This window comes from Crinia signifera, chromosome 7 (genome assembly GCF_055691185.1).
Source record: "Crinia signifera chromosome 7, ASM5569118v1, whole genome shotgun sequence".
NCBI lineage: Eukaryota > Metazoa > Chordata > Amphibia > Anura > Myobatrachidae > Crinia > Crinia signifera.
The window spans coordinates 54,014,689-54,036,740 of NC_139223.1; the positions used below are offsets into that span (position 1 = coordinate 54,014,689).

At 44.4% G+C, this 22,052-nt stretch overlaps 1 protein-coding gene across 1 annotated transcript in view; it reads left to right on the forward strand.

The window, feature by feature from the left end:
* Positions 1–22,052, forward strand: part of PDPK1 (3-phosphoinositide dependent protein kinase 1) — an 80,481-nt gene that overhangs the window by 43,491 nt on the left and 14,938 nt on the right. The window contains exons 8-10 of the mRNA XM_083153094.1: positions 6,540–6,608; positions 6,746–6,842; positions 18,600–18,773. Coding sequence (XP_083009220.1) covers positions 6,540–6,608; positions 6,746–6,842; positions 18,600–18,773 — 340 coding nt within the window. The remainder of the gene's footprint in view (positions 1–6,539; positions 6,609–6,745; positions 6,843–18,599; positions 18,774–22,052) is intronic.

Here is a 22,052-nt window from a genome sequence, read left to right on the forward strand (position 1 = left end):
GTCTCGCACCAACCATTCAAGATGGAGTCAGTCCACTCAGTAATAGCTTCTTTAGAGCCAGGGGAATATATGATTTCCCTGGACATAAAGGATGCCTATCTGCATATCCCCATCTGCAGCCATCACCAGGTTTTTCTACGCTTCGCAGTGGGCAGAGACCATTTTCAATTCAGGGCTCTGCCTTTCGGGTTATCGTCAGCCCCCAGAGTGTTCACCAAGACTCTGTCGGTGGCGATCGCCGCTCTTCGGAACCAGGGGGTGACGATAATCCCTTATCTGGACGACCTTCTCGTCAAGGCTCCATCAGTTTGGATGCTCGAAGATCATACCAGGAAGACGATTATGATGCTGACCAGCTTAGGATGGGTCATGAACTACAGGAAGTCATCGCTGACCCCTACTCAGAAGATTCGGTTTCTGGGCCTTTTGGTTAGACACAGAGGCTCAGAGAGTCTTCCTACCGGAGGAAAAGATTTTGGCCATTCAGGAGCTAGCTCGAAGAGTGTTGCTACCTCAGAGGGTCAGTTTGCACCTTTGTGTGCAGTTACTAGGGAAGATGATGTCGGCTTTTCCAGCACTGAGCTGGGGGCGTTTTCACTCCAGGACGTTTCAGATGGACCTCCTCAAAAAGGGAGCAGGTTCTCATCTATTGCTTCACAGACAGATCCGGTTATCCCCTCATGCCCGTCTATCCTTGACTTGGTGGCTCCAGCGAGATCACTTGAGCGAGGGCCGTCGGTTTGCGATCCACAATTGGACGGTAATGACAACGGACGCCAGTCTGAGCGGTTGGGGAGCGGTCCTCCTAGACCTCAGAATGCAAGGAAGATGGACCACCCAGGAACAGACCTTACCGATCAATGTATTGGAGTTAAGGGCTATTTACAATGCGCTGGTCAGATCGGAGAATCTACTTCAGGGTCACGCAGTGAAGGTCCGCTCGGACAATGCGACAGCGGTGGCCTATGTGAACAGGCAGGGGGGAACGCGCAGCCGAATGGCCATGACAGAGGTCAGAAGAATCCTTCTTTGGGCAGAGCGTTGGAAGGTGGTTCTGATGGCGGTGTTCCTACCAGGAGTGGAGAACATAGAAGCAGATTTTCTCAGCCGAAAAAGTCTGCATCCAGGAGAATGGTCCCTACACCCAGAGGTGTTTCAAGACCTCACCAGGAGGTGGGGCACTCCCGAGGTGGACTTGATGGCCTCGCGGGAAAATCATCAGCTACCAAAGTATGTGGCTCGGACAAGAGACCCAGGAGCAATAGCAATCGACGCCCTATCAACTCCGTGGAACTTCAGGTTTGTCTACCTGTTCCCTCCGCTGCCTCTCCTAGCGCCAGTCTTGAAGAAGCTCAAGAGAGAGTCAGTCCAGGCGATTCTCATTGCACCGTTTTGGCCTCGACGGTCATGGTTCTCGGACATTCAGAGGATGGCAGTGGACGACGTCCGGTTACCGCTACGCCAGGACCTTCTACAACAGGGCCCATTTTGGCATCAAAAGTTGACACAGCTCCATTTGACGGCGTGGCTGTTGAGACCGCAGTGTTGAGGGAGAGGGGCATACCTCGTTCGGTAATTCCCACCATGCTGAGGGCTCGTAGACCTTCGTCAGCGGCCCATTACCACCGGATTTGGCGCGCATATTCGAGGTGGTGTGAGGAAAAGGGCTGGCCTTATCGGATTTTCAAGCTCTTACGCTTATTGTTGTTCCTACAACGTGGTCTGGATGGAGGCCTTAAGCTAGGATCGCTGAAGGTACAGATCTCAGCGTTATCCATCCTTTTTCAAAGGAGGTTAGCACTTTTGCCTGAGATCCAAACATTTTTGCAGGGGGTCCTTAGAGTGCAACCGCCGTTTGCTCCACCTGTTCCTCCATGGGACTTAGACTTGGTCCTGTCGTTCCTTCAGTCAGAGACCTTTGAACCGCTGGAAAGGGTGGAACTTAAGTTCTTGTGTTGGAAGACGGTTCTTCTGCTAGCTCTGGCCTCTGCGCGTAGAGTATCAGAGCTTAGTGCACTGTCCTGCAGAGCTCCATATCTCATTTTTCATGAGAACAGGGCTGAGCTACGCACCACGTCTGCATTTCTTCCAAAGGTAGTTTCCTCATATCATATGAACCAACCTATAGTGGTACCGGCTTTTCAAGGGGACTCTTCTCAACAAGAATCTTTGGATGTTGTGCGCGCCTTAAGGATTTATGTGTCCAGAACTCGACGAATCCGTAAGACGGATAGTTTGTTCGTTCTGTATGACGCTTTTCGCCGGGGACGTCCGGCTTCAAAACAGACATTAGCGAGATGGATTAAATTCACAATCAGAGGTGCCTACTTAAAGGCGGGGAGAGTTCCGCCTTCCTCCTTGACGGCACATTCTACCAGATCTGTAAGCACGTCTTGGGCTGCAAGACGAGGAGCTTCAGTTGCGCAGATTTGCAGGGCGGCCACTTGGTCGTCCGTAAATACGTTCGTGCGCTTTTACAGGTTCGACACCTTCGCTGACTCTACCGCAGCGTTCGGCCGTTTGGTCCTCCAGAATCCACAGCGCTCTCCCACCCGGGGCCTGGTCTTTGGAACCTCCCCGAAGTGATTCCCAGTGGCCCCTGCTGCATGTCAGAGAAAAGAGGATTTTGGTACTCACCGATAAATCCATTTCTCTGAGATCAGCAGGGGCCACTGGGCGCCCAACCCAGCCTGTGGATCCTGGTCGTTGTGGCTGTACGTGGGTCCAGTTTACTCGCTTGCCTGTTTGTTGTTATTTTTGTTTGTTATAACGTTTTTGTTCCTATCTCCTCTAGTTTACCAATTTTCTCACTGGGGGATGATGGGTCTTGGAGGGGAGGAGCTAGTCTCCCCTGTATTAAAACTAGGTAGTGCCTAGCTCCCAGCTAACCAAGCTCCAAAACCCCCGAAGTGATTCCCAGTGGCCCCTGCTGATCTCAGAGAAATGGATTTATCGGTGAGTACCAAAATCCTCTTATCTGTGCTTAAATAGAGTCCACTCTGTGCTACATGCACAACCGCAGACCGCGACACACCAGGCAGGAAAGAGGAACTGCACAGGTTTTGGAAGCTGAAGGGGGTGCTTATCCCTGATCAAGACAAATGAAATAGCAGAGGGCAGGACTTGTGACCAGTTAAAGAAGAGGAATGTCCTGACTAAGGATCTGCCTCATGTTTGACCGGTCACAAGTCCTGGAGTGCCACCTGCTGTGGCATAAACGGAACTAGAAGGAGAACCGGGTGCATGTTGACTCTTTTAATACCTTCGCTTGGAGGTTTTCCCTGCTGCTTGTATGGTCTTGAGAGGAAAGGACATTATAGAGTTGCAAAGGAAAAGCCATAAAGTTTAAATGGGAAAAATCCCGCAGACTTTGGACGTGAATGAATGCAACAGAAATGAGTATTATGGCCAAGTGGAGTGTGAAGTGTTTTTAGGTTGAAGTGAAAGAATGTATGCTGAGGAGTGTTTGATGCAGTCTTTCATGCGCTGTGAAGGAATTGTAATGGGATGGGGGCTCTTCTGGTGTAGGTAAGGTGGGAGATTTACACAGCGTGTCTTTCCTAGGTGTGAGGATCCAGTTCAGTGAGCTGTGTAGGATGCTTACAGAGGGGACCCTAGCCTCCTAGGGGAATAAACAGGGTGCTGGAGTACTAGTCTTTGATTGGTTAACCGGAACTAACGGCAGATTCCAGAATATATTTAGCTTTTGTGGCACGAGCTTGACCGTAAGATCAGGCAAAATAGCCCTACACATCAGTCGCTTCTCTGGGAAAAAGTAGAGAAGTTGTGGTTAGAAACGTCTCTAAATATCTTAGAGAACGACCACTGCTGACGTCTGCAAAGTTGTAGTTGCTGCAAATGGAAGTTTGAACTTGTTGTTGCCTTGCTAGAATAGAACCAAGTATGATACTACTTTTATATTTGAAATAACTAAGCTTCGTCTGCAGGCAGCTGATCACAGGGTTAGTTGCCTTTGCACACTTGTGTTTTTTTTTTTTTTTTTAAGATCAAATTTCTCACGTAGAGTATAGCTGCAAATATCGTTTACGGTCCTCTCCAAGCTCTAGCCAAAAGTCAGAGCTTTACCATATACATCTCTAAAGCCCCGTACACACGGGGGGGAAGTTATATTGCTCAGCAATATATTGCCCAGTGTCTCCTTTTCATCAGCGACCAGAGATGGTCGCTGATGAAAAGGAACCTCTGCTGGCGGTGCCGCAGAGGTAATTAGCGATTAGAAATGGGCTGAAAACGGGAGCGCGCACCCGGCGATTTATCGCCGGGGCACACTCCCAATCACTGGCACTATGGTCACCAGCGACCATATTTCCAGCGATTTCAGCCCCTATCGCCCCCATGTGTACACAGCTTTAGATGTCCTTTAATACACTGTGTAGACAAAAGTGATTGGACACTGACAGAAAATAGATCAACAAGATGTTTTTTGATGTGGGTACTTACCATGTGTAGTGATCACTGCAGACCTCTTTCTTGGCTGTCTATCTGCAAGTTCCTGGACAGCAGGTGGTATGTTTTTGCTGGGTTGCGGTCATTTGGTCTACAGCATGATCGTCTACACCATTAGGTCAATATGGGTCTAGGTCGAAATGTCATTAGTTCGACAGTGTCTAGGTCGACAGTCAAAAGGTCGCCCTGGGGTTTTTCACAGTTTTTTTCAGCCGACGTGCCCACAGGCGGTATTTCACGCCCTACTATTCACTATGGCATTGTAGGAGAATAAAATAGTGCCCGAAGCATTGCGAGGGGATGCAGTGCACTTTAATCTGTGTCCATGTCGACTGTGTTGACATTTGGGTCAAAGAACAGTGAAAAACCCCATATCCACCTTTTTAACTGTCGACCTAGACACTGTCGAACTAATGACCTTTCAACCTAGAACCATGTCGACCTTTTCCCATGTTGACCTAGACCCAGGTCAACCTTTTCCTTCGACCTAATGACTGTAGACCAAATGATCCCAATCCGTTTTTTGCCATTCAGCCTTAAGTACAGTGACCAAATTTGACACTGAAGAAGATAGTCTAGAATGCTTTCATCGGTCCAGTACATCCCAGAGGTTCTCAATGGGGACATGTGATTCATCCCTCCATAACATTCACCCCCATCACTCTGATGTCCAGTTGTTGTGCTCTTTACACCATTTGTAAGGGCAGGGCTGCATTATTTTCTGTGATTTAGAAGTTTATGAGCATCTGATTGTTTATAATATCCAAGTGCATGGGCCTCCCTATGAAGTGTTCTTGTCAAAACCAACACATTAGTGGCCGTTCGGGACTCGTGGACAAGAGTATGCATGGGACAACCCTGTTCTTTTGCAGCCCTATGGTTAATACTGTCTGGTCCCTAGGTTGCAGTGTCGGGGGTCTTCCAGGGCGAGCTGCATTCCTGCAATGACCGCTCTTCTCCCATGACTTAATAAGAACAAAAGTCACAGTGGATTTAGGGTCCTTCCTAACACCCGCAATGCTTCTCCTCTCACACTCATACCTCGGATCCTTCAGCCTACGATGGTCCCCTCTTCACACTGTTGGCTCTATATCCGATTAATCACCAGTCTTCTCGCGTGTCCTTGTCATGTTGCAACATACACATTTTCATTAAAAAAGATGCTGAGTGATAGCAGGGGCTCATGGGATCTGGCATGACTGCAGCAATGGTGTATGAGGACACATTTGGCATTACTCTGAAACAGATAAGGATAAGGCACACTTGTAGATGGCATAAGGATACAGAATGCATTGGGAACAATGCAGACACATAGGGGGTAATTGTAATTGATTCGCATGGGGGACCCATTTCTGTGCATGTGCAGACGCAGGGTGCGAGTGGGCATGGCAAACTACATGTTCACTGTCCCGCTCGCACCTAGCAGGGCGGGGGGCAAAGCCCATGGGAATGGCCAGGGTTTCATGGCCGTTCAACTGAAAATGCTGAGCGTTCTCATGCAAATTGTCCAAGTGAGGTGGGTGCAGGGGGCTGAGTCGCATGCAAAGCGGGGGTTTGTACGTCTGTAAGTGGGCTCTCATGCCACCCATTTATTTTACGTCGGACACTACAACCATCAATGTTGAGTATATGTAGACACACATAGACACAACTCTTGACTAGCACGAAGATTTCCACACATTACCATGGCAATCCCACATGTTAGGGCGACAGTGTTGTCGCCAACCAATTCCCTCCCTGAATTGCACTCACGGAAAGAACGATCAAGCCAAGTTCTGTCTGATTCAGAATGAAATGGACACATGCAAACTGTCAATTTGCTTCTGCACATGTGCAAAATTTACCGATTGTGTACATGCATAGAGATTGTTCTGCACAAAATCGGGGGTATAATGTGCTTCATCTTTGTTTTAAGGCCCTAGTGTACCTGCTATGAATTTATTAATTTTCTTTTATACATAAACAAATGATACATGAATTATAAATGTGCCCAAAGTTTTAGTAGACAATTTTTCTTAAATAATATAAGTGTGTGTATAGGTGGGTCATTAATATTTCTTGTTCTTTTTCAGTTCGGACCTGTGGGCTCTGGGTTGTATTATCTATCAATTGGTAGCTGGATTACCACCCTTCAGAGCTGGGTAAGAGCATATGACCTGACCTTTTTAAATAATGGAAGAAATTTTTAATTCTTTGTATGTATTTGATCCTAGCGTCACAGTGTGTGAGGGCAAGCGGGTTGTTTGTTGTCTTACAATGCGTATTTGTTCTCTTGCAGAAATGAATATCTTATATTTCAAAAGATAATCAAGCTGGAGTACGACTTTCCAGAAAAATTCTTCCCTCGAGCTAAAGACCTTGTAGAAAAACTTCTGGTATTTTTATTTATTTATTTATTTTTAAGAATAACTGTTATCAGAACAGGTAATATATTTCAATGGCCACGCTTTAATTCAGAGTAATTTTTTAATTTAATTTGGACTATATAGTCCAAATCGAATCGCAAATGACCCTGAATCGAATAGCGTTGGCTGCAGATTCGTCCAGAGTCCTGTGCTGCTCAATGCAGATTATCCCCCACCCCTCGCGCCGTCCGTCCCTCCCTCACTCTCTCCTCTTCGATGACGGCACCCGCCGGGTCCTGGCGGACATCGATATTGAATCGGTATTGATGGCCACCGGATCACAATGGGTGTACATCCCATTAGTCACTGTTATCTTTTTAACTGTGTAACAGAATTACTAGTGTTGGAGGGATAAGTAAACTGGTACATTGCACGGTTCTGTCAGACACTACAGATTGCAGGCTAGGTAACTGAAGAGCCACTTTTACAAGGCACTGCCTCTTTGTGGATTCTACCTGGAAATTTAGGCCCTTATTCTGATTGAGTCGGATAGCTGCATGTTCGGTCGGACGGCCGATGTTTTGTGTTTGCGCATGTGCAGAGGCATTTCTGCGCATGTTCGAACACCTCACACGTCCGAACACGGCGTGAAATCCATGCAGAAAAAGATCGTATGGAACCATCCGAGCAGGGGGTGGAGAGCAGCGTGAAGGCCTGTTTAGGCTCATTACCATATGCTTACGACCCGCGTTTCATGGGCGTTCCCGTGAAACCGCTGGGCGTACGTATAGTAATCCGGCAATGATGCACGTGTGGGGGTCGGACAAATGACATAGCCGGATGTCAGCTGGCCGCCCATATCCCTGCTTTCACATGGAAAAATGTCCGAGCACTCGGGGCTGCCTGACCGCTCGGTCCATCTTTCGATAGTCGGCGACCATCGGAGAATGGGGGAGGTTCCCACAGATGGGGGAGGTGTTCACATGAAACATCCACTCACGGTCCATTCGCTTGGCGTCTTACAGCATTCGGACGGCGTGAGCGATCCGTACGATAGGTGGGGCTAAGAACACTCGGTGCCCATCCGAAATACGCATACGTCCGATTCAACCAGAATAAGGCCCTTAGAGTGCCAGAAATATTAAGTGCAAAACACACCACTCTTTGCGCTTATTATTGCTGCTTTAAGTTTCCTGGTCAAACCCACAGGCAAAGATAGTTTTGCAAACGCCACTTCTTCATAAATCTAGCCCCGTGTGTTATTCTAGTGACCACTTTTATAAGCTGACTAAGTTTATATTGCATTACCCTTAAATTACATTTACATAGACTGCAAGGTTTTTCCAAGTGGTGCGAGAAATGGTATGGTATCATGATGCCTGCCCTAGGGATGCTGGTGGTTAGAAGCAGGGTTCGGGGGGGGGGGAATTAAAACTTAAACCAATTTATTTTATTTTTTTGCACTAATGTTTTAATGAAAACCTTTTTAAACATATTTGTTATAATACTGTGAAACATTTCTATGTCTTTGAAACCTTGATTAACCATAATTTAATGCTTACTAACATTAACGATCCAAAGTTATTAGGCTTTGAGGTGATTTATTAGAAATCTTTCAATAAAACCAATATTAGACTAAACCTAATTAAAACATGCCAAAAGTACTTTCCAGAGAAACGCAAAAACACACAAAAACGAGTTTTAGCACTGGATATGTCACTGGCATTAAACATTATGAATAAAAACACTACTTTAGATGCCTTTTCAGTTTCTATAATGGTAAATACATTAGGATTGTTGAATGTTGAGGGAAATTCTTGATGCTATGCAGACTTAGCACCTCTCCTATCTGCACCTCTCCTATCTGTATCACCCCCCCCCTTATATATTTTGTTGTGTATGTGATTTACTACATTTGTTCAGCTTACTTGGATAAAGACCACAAGCAACAGAAGTGGATTACCACCAGGGATTCCCTTAAATTAGGCTTTTTTGTAAGAAGTCAGAGTTGTGCCTGTAGTCCCAACATATTAAGAAAAAAACATTTAGTTTATACCAGCCAACACTTAGAAGACAAAGAAAAATGGGTTAGACAGATGGATAATTGCGCCCGGGGCTGCTGCTGTGTGTAATTTCTGTGGGTCACCACACTCCCACCAATGAAGTACAATACAAAGAAAATGAAAAAACACTTCAGCGCTGTCCCTGAAATTAATTCTGGAAAGAACTTGCTAGATGATTTTCCTGGTTTGACTGATGTCTTTCGACACTGTCTAAACAGGATGGGGCCTCTTACTGACCTCCGTAGGGGTCCCTATATGCACATAAAGGTATCTTTTATGTGATCCCCAAAGACTGTCTCCCTTCACTCCTCCTCTGACCTCGCACTCTTTTTCGTAGACCCAATGTGGATGTTACTGACCTGATGTAAAGGCCCTATTTTCATATAAAGGTATCTTTAAAGCAGGTTTAAGGTCCTCTGGTCAATCCCTTGGTACTTTAAATTCACTCCCAACAATCACATCAACACGTCTCATAGACCGACACTCACCTCTATGTGAGGCCCTATAGGCACATAACGGTTTCTTTGGTCTTTTCAAGGTAAGGATATTCTCCACAACCAGTGAACTCCATAAAAAAATTTTTAAAAAATGTATTCCATATGATATACAGGATAAAAAACAGATGATAAAAATGTATTCAAAAACAAACACAAAAATGGTGAGACCCCAAGATTCACTCTCTCCCTGCATCCGGAACAGGTTGAGCTGAAATTGCTAGATGGAAAATAGCACAAAAAGTCTCACCATCAGCTGTGTCCCCTCCTTCACCAACGCGTTTCGGGCTCAGGTTGTAGCCCTTTTTCAAGGTGTGAGGGGTAAGTGTACTGGGGTGGTTTATATACCGATCCCCTCCATTACTAAAAACATTAATCAAAAACCTGGGCCGGAGCAGGAAATCGCTGCTTCCTATAAGCCCTCCTAAACAACTAACTAATACATAGTATATTCCTGGCTACACTTCTAACATCACAACACATCCTATACATATAATGCCTAACAGTATAAACAATCTCGCGTATAGAGTGTGGAATAAATCCACTGCATCCCTTCCGGGATTGGCGTCCATGTTTTTTTCTTTTTTCTTCCAACTTCTCACACACCTGTGAGAGTTGCGTCGCGTCACTTCCGGTCCGGCGGAAGTGACTTCCGGTTGCCGGACCATGCAAAACACCCGCTTACATGGTTCCGCTCATGGGTACACATCTCTCCCTCCTGTGTGCGCAGAAAACGCTTCCTCTGCAGGCATAAGTGTCACATCCTTTTTCGTTTACACACATTGCGGACGCTATTTTGGATGCTCCATTTCCATAGGGATTAATGCTGTACAATATATGTCCCTGCTTTAAGGAACCATGATGTGGCCAGAAAACGTAATTTTTCTTCCAATAGTATATCCAAACACAAACAAACACATAAAAAAGACACATTAGTAAAATGTAATTTTAGATTACAGAAAACACTTTACTTCAAAAGCCACATTTAGCCCATTTGGTTCTATTGTTTTGTGGGAGTAGATTTTTTTTCATTTCAGCACAAGACAATCTTTTCTCCCTATCATTTACTCTCCAGTGCTCTTTTATGACATTTATACCATAAAATGAAAGCAAATGTTTTGTGTCACAGTTATGTGTGTGCTTAAAGTGCAAAGACACATTATGGGTCTCAGTACCCTTTTTAATGTGTCTCACATGTTCCGCCATGCGGATCTTGAGCATTCTAGTGGTCTTACCGATGTATTGTTTATGACAGGTACACTCAATTATATATATGCAGAATTTAGTGTTACAGGTGATAGTCATCGATGGCATGCCATTCATTAGTCTGTGTTGACTTATATTGGTTTATCACCCTACTATCACTTTTGCACACTCTGCACATTGAGCAGGTCCCACACCGATAAAAACCTTTTGATTTTATAGGGTTCAGGGGGGACGGTGTATTGATGGCACTAGTGACAAGAAGGTTCTTTAGGTTGTTGGCTTTCCTATAAATGAAATGGGGATTCTCATCAACAAACTGTTTCAGGATGGGGTCACTCTTTAGAATGCCCCAATGCTTCCTGATGATTTTTTCAACCTGTCTAGATTGACTAGTATATTTAGTGATAAAATTCACCCCTCTATGTTTATTGTTCCTTTCAGGTTGGGGGACTGCTGGTGTCACCTTCATTACATTTTGTACTGATCCCCTACCCTTTTCTCTAGACTTAGTGATGACATTTTCCTGATAACCCTTGTTCTTAAATTGCTTCTCCAATTTATCTGCATGGACTTCGTATATGTCCAGTTCCGTGCAATTTCTACCTATCCTCTGGAACTGCCCGTTGGGTATACTCCGCAACCAATTTATATGGTGGTTGCTCGTATAGTTAATGAATGAGTTGCAATCCGTGGTTTTTTCATAATTACGGGTTTAAACCATACCATCCTCCACATAAATATATAGGTCGAGGAAATTGACATTTGTGTGGCTTTTATCGAAAGTCAACTTAATGTTAATATCATTACAATTCAGTACATCACAAAAGTTACTTAAAGAAACATCATCCCCATTCCAAATAAACAAAATGTCATCAATGTACCGCTTCCAGGACACCAGGCTGGCACCGAGCTGCAAGTTGTTAAAAATGCTCTCCTCCTCCCACTTGGCCATAAATAAATTGGCATAGCTCGGTGCCAACCTGGTGCCCATCGCGGTACCTGTAAGCTGCAAATAAAAATCCCCATCAAACCAAAAATTATTATTATTTAAAATAAGTGCTATACCCTCCAATATAAAATTTCTTTCATCTGTTGGAGTCCCTTCCTTGTTTAAGAAATGTTCTACGGCTTTTAGACCTACTGTGTGATCGATTATAGTGTACAGGGAGGTTACATCAGATGTGACCAAGGTGTATCCTGTTTCCCACTGAACACTATTGAGAACATCAAGGGTAGCTGGGGTATCTTTAAGGTATGATGCATTTTTTTGGACCAAAGGCTGCAGCAATGTATCCAAGTAGTGCGACAAATTAGAAAGCACCGAATTCGCACCCGCTACAAACCCGTAATTATGAAAAAACCACAGATTGCAACTCATTCATTAACTATACGAGCAACCACCATATAAATTGGTTGCGGAGTATACCCAACGGGCAGTTCCAGAGGATAGGTAGAAATTGCACGGAACTGGACATATACGAAGTCCATGCAGATAAATTGGAGAAGCAATTTAAGAACAAGGGTTATCAGGAAAATGTCATCACTAAGGCTAGAGAAAAGGGTAGGGGATCAGTACAAAATGTAATGAAGGTGACACCAGCAGTCCCCCAACCTGAAAGGAACAATAAACATAGAGGGGTGAATTTTATCACTAAATATACTAGTCAATCTAGACAGGTTGAAAAAATCATCAGGAAGCATTGGGGCATTCTAAAGAGTGACCCCATCCTGAAACAGTTTGTTGATGAGAATCCCCATTTCATTTATAGGAAAGCCAACAACCTAAAGAACCTTCTTGTCACTAGTGCCATCAATACACCGTCCCCCGTGAACCCTATAAAATCAAAAGGTTTTTATCGGTGTGGGACCTGCTCAATGTGCAGAGTGTGCAAAAGTGATAGTAGGGTGATAAACCAATATAAGTCAACACAGACTAATGAATGGCATGCCATCGATGACTTTATCACCTGTAACACTAAATTCTGCATATATATAATTGAGTGTACCTGTCATAAACAATACATCGGTAAGACCACTAGAATGCTCAAGATCCGCATGGCGGAACATGTGAGACACATTAAAAAGGGTACTGAGACCCATAATGTGTCTTTGCACTTTAAGCACACACATAACTGTGACACAAAACATTTGCTTTCATTTTATGGTATAAATGTCATAAAAGAGCACTGGAGAGTAAATGATAGGGAGAAAAGATTGTCTTGTGCTGAAATGAAAGAAATCTACTCCCACAAAACAATAGAACCAAATGGGCTAAATGTGGCTTTTGAAGTAAAGTGTTTTCTGTAATCTAAAATTACATTTTACTAATGTGTCTTTTTTATGTGTTTGTTTGTGTTTGGATATACTATTGGAAGAAAAATTACGTTTTCTGGCCACATCATGGTTCCTTAAAGCAGGGACATATATCGTACAGCATTAATCCCTATGGAAATGGAGCATCCAAAATAGCGTCCGCAATGTGTGTAAACGAAAAAGGATGTGACACTTATGCCTGCAGAGGAAGCGCATAGAGGAAGCGTTTTCTGCGCACACAGGAGGGAGAGATGTGTACCCATGAGCGGAACCATGTAAGCGGGTGTTTTGCATGGTCCGGCAACCGGAAGTCACTTCCGCCGGACCGGAAGTGACGCGACGCAACTCACAGGTGTGTGAGAAGTTGGAAGAAAAAAGAAAAAACGGTACTCTTTACCTAGAACGGCGCCGCCGATCAAAATCGTGGTCATCGCGGGTAAAAATCGCGGTGATCGCGGTAATCGCGGGCATCGCGGGTAAAATTGGATGGTCGCGATGCCCGCGATCACCGCGATCACCGCGATTTTCCCATAGGAAACAATGTTAAAAAGCCTGATTGACCGCGATTTGACACTTAAATGCCTCAATGGACCCGATTTTGGCATATAAATCAATGTAAAATGGGCCACACAGCCCAAATAGGGCCAATGAACCGTTAAATGTCCCCCCAAATTTTTAACGCCACCCCACGATCCACGCCAACCCGAAGCGTGGCGAGCGCAGCGAGCCCGCGAGGGGCGGCGGTACGCGTCCTCCGACCTTTTCATGCCCTACTATCCACGTCGGCGTGGTGTGAGAATATAATAGTGTGGCGAGCGCAGCGAGCCACCGAGCCCGAAGCGTGGCGAGCGCAGCGAGCCCCGCGAGGGGACGCGGATACCTTCACAGGTAGACGCGTCCCCTCGCGGGCTTCACAGGTGTCCGGGTCGCCACGGACACCTGTGAAGCCCGCGAGGGGACGCGTCTACCTGTGAAGGTATCCGCGTCCCCTCGCGGGGCTCGCTGCGCTCGCCACGCTTCGGGCTCGGTGGCTCGCTGCGCTCGCCACACTATTATATTCTCACACCACGCCGACGTGGATAGTAGGGCATGAAAAGGTCGGAGGACGCGTACCGCCGCCCCTCGCGGGCTCGCTGCGCTCGCCACGCTTCGGGTTGGCGTGGATCGTGGGGTGGCGTTAAAAATTTGGGGGGACATTTAAGGGTTAATGGGCTCTGTGGCCCATTTAACATTGATTCCTATGGCCAAATCGGGTTGATTGAGCCATTTAACACTAAAATCGGGTCCATCGCGACTTTTAACATTGTTCCCTATGGGAAATCGTGAGCATCGCGTCGCGGGCATCGCGGGTGCGTTTATGTGCGGCCGCGACGCGACCGACACGATTTTTATGTTTTACATTGATTTCAATGGCAAATCGCGGGCATCGCGTCGGTCGCGTCGCGGCCATACATTAATGTACCCGCGATGCCCGCGACGGGCGCCGCACTAAGTAAAGAGTACCGAAAAAACCATGGACGCCAATCCCGGAAGGGATGCGGTGGATTTATTCCACACTCTATACGCGAGATTGTTTATACTGTTAGGCATTATATGTATAGGATGTGTTGTGATGTTAGAAGTGTAGCCAGGAATATACTATGTATTAGTTAGTTGTTTAGGAGGGCTTATAGGAAGCAGCGATTTCCTGCTCCGGCCCAGGTTTTTGATTAATGTTTTTAGTAATGGAGGGGATCGGTATATAAACCACCCCAGTACACTTACCCCTCACACCTTGAAAAAGGGCTACAACCTGAGCCCGAAACGCGTTGGTGAAGGAGGGGACACAGCTGATGGTGAGACTTTTTGTGCTATTTTCCATCTAGCAATTTCAGCTCAACCTGTTCCGGATGCAGGGAGAGAGTGAATCTTGGGGTCTCACCATTTTTGTGTTTGTTTTTTAATACATTTTTATCGTCTGTTTTTTATCCTGTATATCATATGGAATAAATTTTTTTAAATTTTTTTTTTATGGAGTTCACTGGTTGTGGAGAATATCCTTACCTTGAAAAGACCAAAGAAACCGTTATGTGCCTATAGGGCCTCACATAGAGGTAAGTGTCGATCTATGAGACGTGTTGATGTGATTGTTGGGAGTGAATTTAAAGTACCAAGGGATTGACCAGAGGACCTTAAACCTGCTTTAAAGATACCTTTATATGAAAATAGGGCCTTTACATCAGGTCAGTAACATCCACATTGGGTCTACGAAAAAGAGTGCGAGGTCAGAGGAGGAGTGAAGGGAGACAGTCTTTGGGGATCACATAAAAGATACCTTTATGTGCATATAGGGACCCCTACGGAGGTCAGTAAGAGGCCCCATCCTGTTTAGACAGTGTCGAAAGACATCAGTCAAACCAGGAAAATCATCTAGCAAGTTCTTTCCAGAATTAATTTCAGGGACAGCGCTGAAGTGTTTTTTCATTTTCTTTGTATAACACTTAGAAGACAGACCGCGGCACAATGCGCAGATCCCAACACGAGTCGCACGTTTTCTAAATTCCCGTCTCGCTAACTCTTCCTACCTGCAGCCTAACACTAACCCCTTCGTGTCTAATTATAACTCTGTGCCTAATCATCTCCCCCACTCCCTTAAGATGGGCACACATATATACAATCGTCGGGCCGTTCTTCCGTTCTGGGACGAACTCCCGTTTGATTGTATAGGTGTGTACGCTGTCTCGATTCCCTCTGTACGATCGATAAACGGCCAAAAACAGTCTTGTCCGTCCATACTCGGTTGGTTGAAGGTCCAGTGCTGTTTAATATTCATCCGACCGGACGGGCCCATATCGGAACACAAGTGCCGTGTGTACGCACGTTCGATCGATAAGCTGGCCGTTCTTGCGACTATACTGGCTAAATTGGAACGCCCATGATCTCTCCTACAACACAAGAAGCGTTCACCTCTCCCCATGTATATTTAAAGAAATAATCGTTGAAATATGTATGGCTTCATTCCCATTATTTTTCTAGCATTTCAATAGGGAGTATATACGTGTGTGTGTGTATATGTGTGTGTGTGTGTGTGTGTGTGTGTGTATATATATATATATATATATATATGTATGTATGTATGTATGTATGTATGTATGTATGTATGTATGTATGGAATGGCAAAGGGGGGCCACACAGTGCGCTCAATGGGAGTAATGCGACAAGCTGCAACCCTGAAAGGATCCCCTGTTAGATGGGACCCGGTTAAAGAAATGGAGAAAATGGGGGGTTTTCAGGGTGCGCTAAGAACCTTATACGATTAAACTGTACAATTCTAATTATAATAAAAACAATTTATTAAAAAGTTGCTCACAGGAGCATAGCAGTAAATATGTAAGGTTCAATTACAGTTGCAGTGAACCGATGATGTTACAACAAATTGTACAAATAAACAAATGTCCATAAACGCCAGTTTAGCCCAACGTGTTTCGTCGTACACACGACTTCCTCAGGGGCATGATTCAATACGATGGTCAAACTGTAAGTTACAATACAAGAAAATCAATATATAATGCTTGATTGATAAAAATATTTTTCTTTAAAAAAGTAGATTTGAAAACATAGAGAAGAGAATAGCAGGTGTGAGAGAGGGACAGAGAATACAATTGGAACATATAGATCTTTTTGGATCACATACCGATGGTGGTCGGACACTAGGAGTTTCCTAGAAGGCACAATTTTTTGGTTGTGGAAACTCGATTTTATAGACAATGAACGTGGTGTCCTACAATTGGAACCAATAGAATCCTTAATATGACATAAATATGGCCGAAGTCATTGCAAAAAGGCATTTTGAAAAAAGACATATTTAAAAAAAAAAAAAAATATGTCTTTTTTTTAAAGAAAAATATTTTTATCAATCAAGCATTATATATATATGTATGTATGTGTCTTCTAAGCCCTGGAGTGACGCCTTACCCATTCTTCTACTATATACTACCTTGGATGGCACCCAGGCAAGAGTCTTCTGAGTTAGTAACCGTGCTGGCTGACTTCATTATTATACGCGTACCCCGTCTATATATAGATGCGCACCCCGTCTTTTTAGTGGTTTGCTATAAGCATTTTCAAAGTGTTTTGGTATGCCCATTATGATAATTTTGTTTATATATGACGTGTCAATAGCCCAAATCAAGAGTGTGTACGGAGGTACAATCTTTTTCTTGCGACTGTTTGGACGGGAGTAGATCGGACGTCGCAAGTAAAATTGTACAGGTGTGTATGCGCATATCGGCTGGTGTTTGTGGACGGTCGTTCGCGTGTATGGTCGATTTGAACGCTCACAAGAAAACAGGGATTGTATAGATGTGTACCCAGCTTAAGTCTAATCTCCACTATACTGCCTAAACCTAATACCCAAGGCCATTCTCTAACCAGTCCCAGCATAATAACGTTTGGGATCAGCGTGTCATTGCATTGGTTTTCTGACCATTGTTTGGTTTCCGATGTAGTCATTCTGTCTGCCAATATCCTTTCCACATACCCAAGAATTACCTTTCCTTGAGTATACTACAATGTACCAATGGAATGCAGGTATTTTTTGCACAACTTGACAAATATAAATATATATATATATATATATCTTAGCTAAGGCATCCCATTGTTTCATTTGGTCCTAGTAGCTGTAATTTAAATTCACACGGTCGATATTCGTTTTTTTTTTTTTAGAAGCAGCATATTCTATACTGTATGTATCAGACAATGTACATGCAGTACTATAATCCGCTTAAAAATAGATCCTGCAGAAATCTGCACCAGCTAATTTTTTTTGCACATGAAAGACTCTTCTGCTTCTTCTGTTTGTTTGTTGTGTTTTATTCCAGGGCAAATGCAGGATTTGGGAATCCAATAACCCAATCAGTGTGTACAGCTGCTGCAGATACTGGCAGAGGCTGTGCTCCAAAAGTGCTATATAAAAAGTAATCTAGAAAAAATAAATCTGTTAACTGCTGGGCGATAGGCTGGTGGCCAAGGCAACGTACAGTATATACTATACCATGTAGAAAGTTGTACAAGAACAATTCACATAGAAGTCCTCGTCCCTTTGGGATATGGTCATTGGGTCACCACCAAGTAGGTCGACATGAGTTTAGGTCGACATGCAGTAAGGTCGACAAGACTTTAGTTCGACAGCATCATTAGGTCAACATGGGGGTTTTTAACTGTTTTTTTGAGCCGACATGTGCCGACAGGCGGTGTTTCATGCCCTACCATCCACTAGGTGTGGGAGAATAAAATGCCCGACGCATGGAAAGCGCAGTGAGCCATGCAAGGGGACGCAGTGGTACCTGCATGTCGACCTTAATGCATATCGACCTAATGACAACTTGCTGGTGACCAACTGATCCACACCCGTCCCTTTTTACTACCAGTATCTGAAAAAGTCAAATCTTTGGTTGACGCAGAACCGATCATGCAACAATTTTTACATTATGGTTTTATTAATGATTTTTAAGGTGGAAATCATTATAGGATTAATTGCTAATTGATCAGAATACCAGTACTATAATACATAAAATATTGTTCTACCTTAAGCAATGTCATCTGAAACACTTTACCTCTTTCTTTATCCATAAATATAAGCTGGTGTTTTATGTCTGAGTGTGTCTCTCTACAGTCATGCCTGATCACTTTACCAGTGCAGTGAACATGTCTTTAATTGCCTTTATAAATAGGTCCAAGACCCTACTAAACGATTAGGCTGTGAAGAAATGGGGGGCTATGTTCCCCTCAAGGCCCATTCATTCTTTGATGGTATCACGTGGCAAGACCTGCACCTCCAGACTCCTCCAAAACTCACAGCGTATTTACCAGCAATGGCTGAAGATGATGAAGAATTCTATGGGAATGTAAGTTACCGTGAGCTTTATTTGTTAGCTGCTTATCACTGTAGCACTCACTGGGGCTGATGTATTAAGCCTGGTGAAGATAAAGGGGGAAATTTACTAAAGGAAATTTGTAAAAAAAAATAGGTGTATTTGTAACCAGAAATACACTTATTTTTGACATTTACTATCCCGAAAATACGGCAATTCATATTCGTATTGATAGCACATCAATACGAATATGAATTGCCGTATTTTCGGGATAGTAAATGTCAAAAATAAGTGAATTTCTGGTTACAAATACACCTATTTTTTTTTACTAATTTCCTTTAGTAAATTTCCCCCAAAGTGGTCACCCTTCCCCACACTTCTCCTGATTCTTTGGTAAAGGATAGGGGATTGATTTTAGAGCATTCATGTCCAAACTGTGGCCCTGAAGATGTTGTGAAACTACACATCCCAGCATGCCTTGCCATAGTTTTAGCATACCCTAATAGCAAAACTGTAGCAAGGCATGATGGGACTTGTAGTTTTACAACAGCTGGAGGTTTGGACATGCCTGTCTTACAGTCTGGTTTGCGTTTTATTTGGAATTTCAAGACTGTTTAGTTTCCCTTTCCTTTGGACACCTGTAAAGAGGGAACAGTGGCAGGCGTACTCTCATTGCCATGTACTCTCATCTGCAGACCCTTACATCTTGTCAGCAAATCATGATATTCTCATGGGTGCTCTCCGCCCCTCTGCAGATGCTTGCGTCTAACAAGAGTGGTGAGGAGGACGGACCAGTCTCCTTATGTTAGGCACATCACCAGCATATAACACTGAAGCCTAAAATCCTGTGCTGTACCTGAACTGTGTACAAGGCTGACAGTATTACCGCACTGCAAGCACATCCAACATAAGCTAATTAGTTAGGGACAGCTACAGTTCACACAGAAATATTGCTTGTAGCACAACTCGTAAGTTAGAAAAGGCACTGCTTATTTAGCATAGATATATATGTGCATAATTAATAATAAAAGCCCTGTGGATAAATCAAGTTTTATATTCAGTAAATCCCGTCCTCTTTCTAAAAGATAACAAAATGCAGTGTACTGATCAGAACACTGCAGTTGTAATTATATAGAGATTAAATGGTCTGTTACCTTTTGACACAGTGGTGTATTTGCACTTTGCATGGGAGAATTCCTAGAAACCATTGAACAGGAATTTAGGCCTACAGGTAGAAAACGATAACGTGAAAACACTTGGGTAAATGTAGCAAGCCAAGTTAAAGAAAGTGACATCCCAGTATGGACAGGGTTATGTCTGATATATCTGGTGGGAACAAAAACCTGGAAATGTATGGGAGCAAATGACAATCAAAAAATTGTTCCCAAACGCATGAAAACAGACAGTGATCAGTCAAACAAATTGTTTAATTCATTCTGATATAACAAATTTATCAAAGCATATATATATTTTTTTCTGTTTTCCTGTATTTGGGTGGAATTTTTTGATTGTCATATGCTCCCATACATTTCCAGTTTTTGTTCCCACCAGATAGATCAGACAGAAAAATCTGTACATGTGTACGCACCTAAAATCTGATGTGCCTAATGTGTAAAGTCCCCCATACACTATGCGATTTTGGGCCAATTTCGGCACTTGGGCCGATAAATCGCGTGAAATTGTCCCAAAATCGCATGCGTGTGACATTTGATCCGATCCGATGAGCGGTCCCGTGCGCATCGGACCGGATCAGGCGGTCGGACGTTCAGCATGTACGATGACGTCCGACCTCCTGCAGTGGACGGGCAGCAGCAGCTCTGAAATGAGTGCCCAGCGGGGGGTGCCGGTGACAGTGGGGCGGGCGGGGTTGATATTCAGATTCAGCATGCTGTCACTGTGCAGCTGGCGGGCAGCGGTGGCTATTACATCTTTAAAATAACATGTTAAATGACTGTCTGGCTTCTGATTGGCTGAGAGCGCACTCTCAGCCAATCAACGGCCACTTGGATTGGAGCCGCTGATTGGCTGAGAGTTCTCTCTCAGCCAATCAAAAGCCGGACAGTCATTTGACATGTTATTTCAAAGTTGTAATAGCCGCCGCTGCACAGTGACTGATTATCACTGCCGCCCACCCCACTGTCAAGGGCGTCCTCCGCTGCACGCAGAGACACTGCTGCCAGCCCCCACTACCGCCGCTGCTCACCAGCACCGCCGGTGCCCGCCCCCCCCCCCCCCCCCCCCCCCACACAGCTCCCCACACGGGGAGCTCCCGGGCGGCTCGCAGGAGAATTGGGTCCAACTTAGGACCCAATGTATGGGGGCCTTAAGTCCCTATGCACGTTCCTGTGCGCATTGGGTCTAACCAATAGATTGATCCTCCTGCACATAGGATAAATCTCAAGTCAATCCGGTCCAACTTGTTGGACAAGTGTAAGGGGGCCTTAATTCTATCTGCACATGTTTTATCTGCCCCACTTGCAGTGCACGTGGTTTTGTCTATTTGAGAAGGAATTTGCCTCTGAGAGTGAACCAGAATAAGGCCCTGTGTCCATTGTATAAAATGTTTATCTAGCTTAGTAGCCATGACTATAAAGGGAGATGAATTGGGATGATTCAGAGTGTGCATTTGGCAGAGACCACAATCCACAGCTCAACTTCCCAATGTTTCACCTGCATGAATCTAAAGCCCCGTACACACTGGACAATAAAATGAGTGATGTTGCTCGTTTCAGTCTTTCTGGGCGATATTGGTCATTTTATCGGCCAGTGTGTATGCTGTACCTGATGGCCGATGTGCCGTTTAGTGGGACGTTGGCGACCACTTCCGTCTTGCTGGTGCCGGGTCTCCACTACCGCTGGTATCTTTAAAAGCGGGGATTGTCCAGTGTGTAGGGCCCTTAAATCCTGGATCTGTGCATTAACTGATCATCATAAAACAGGCAATCAACAGCAGATCTGTTGGCTGCAGCGTTCAGCCTATGATGCGTTCGTTCACAGCCACAGAGCAGAATATCCCAGTCTAGATACAGTGCATAAACTGCTCATTAAGGAAGACCTGTTTGAGCACAATAAATTGACTCTCGGATAGAAGAGGATGGTGATATTGTCAGATTATCATTCGTATGGTTTTTGAGAAATGGATAAGTGTATGTTTGGTACAGACCTGAAGAACAGTACAGTCCTGAGTACATATGAGAGTCAATATCACGGATATTCCTCTATGGCTAATAACTAATCCCATTAATGAACCACTCACAGATTGCAGTTGTCCATTATTACAGTCTCCTTCTGATCTGCTGTAACTCTGTATTA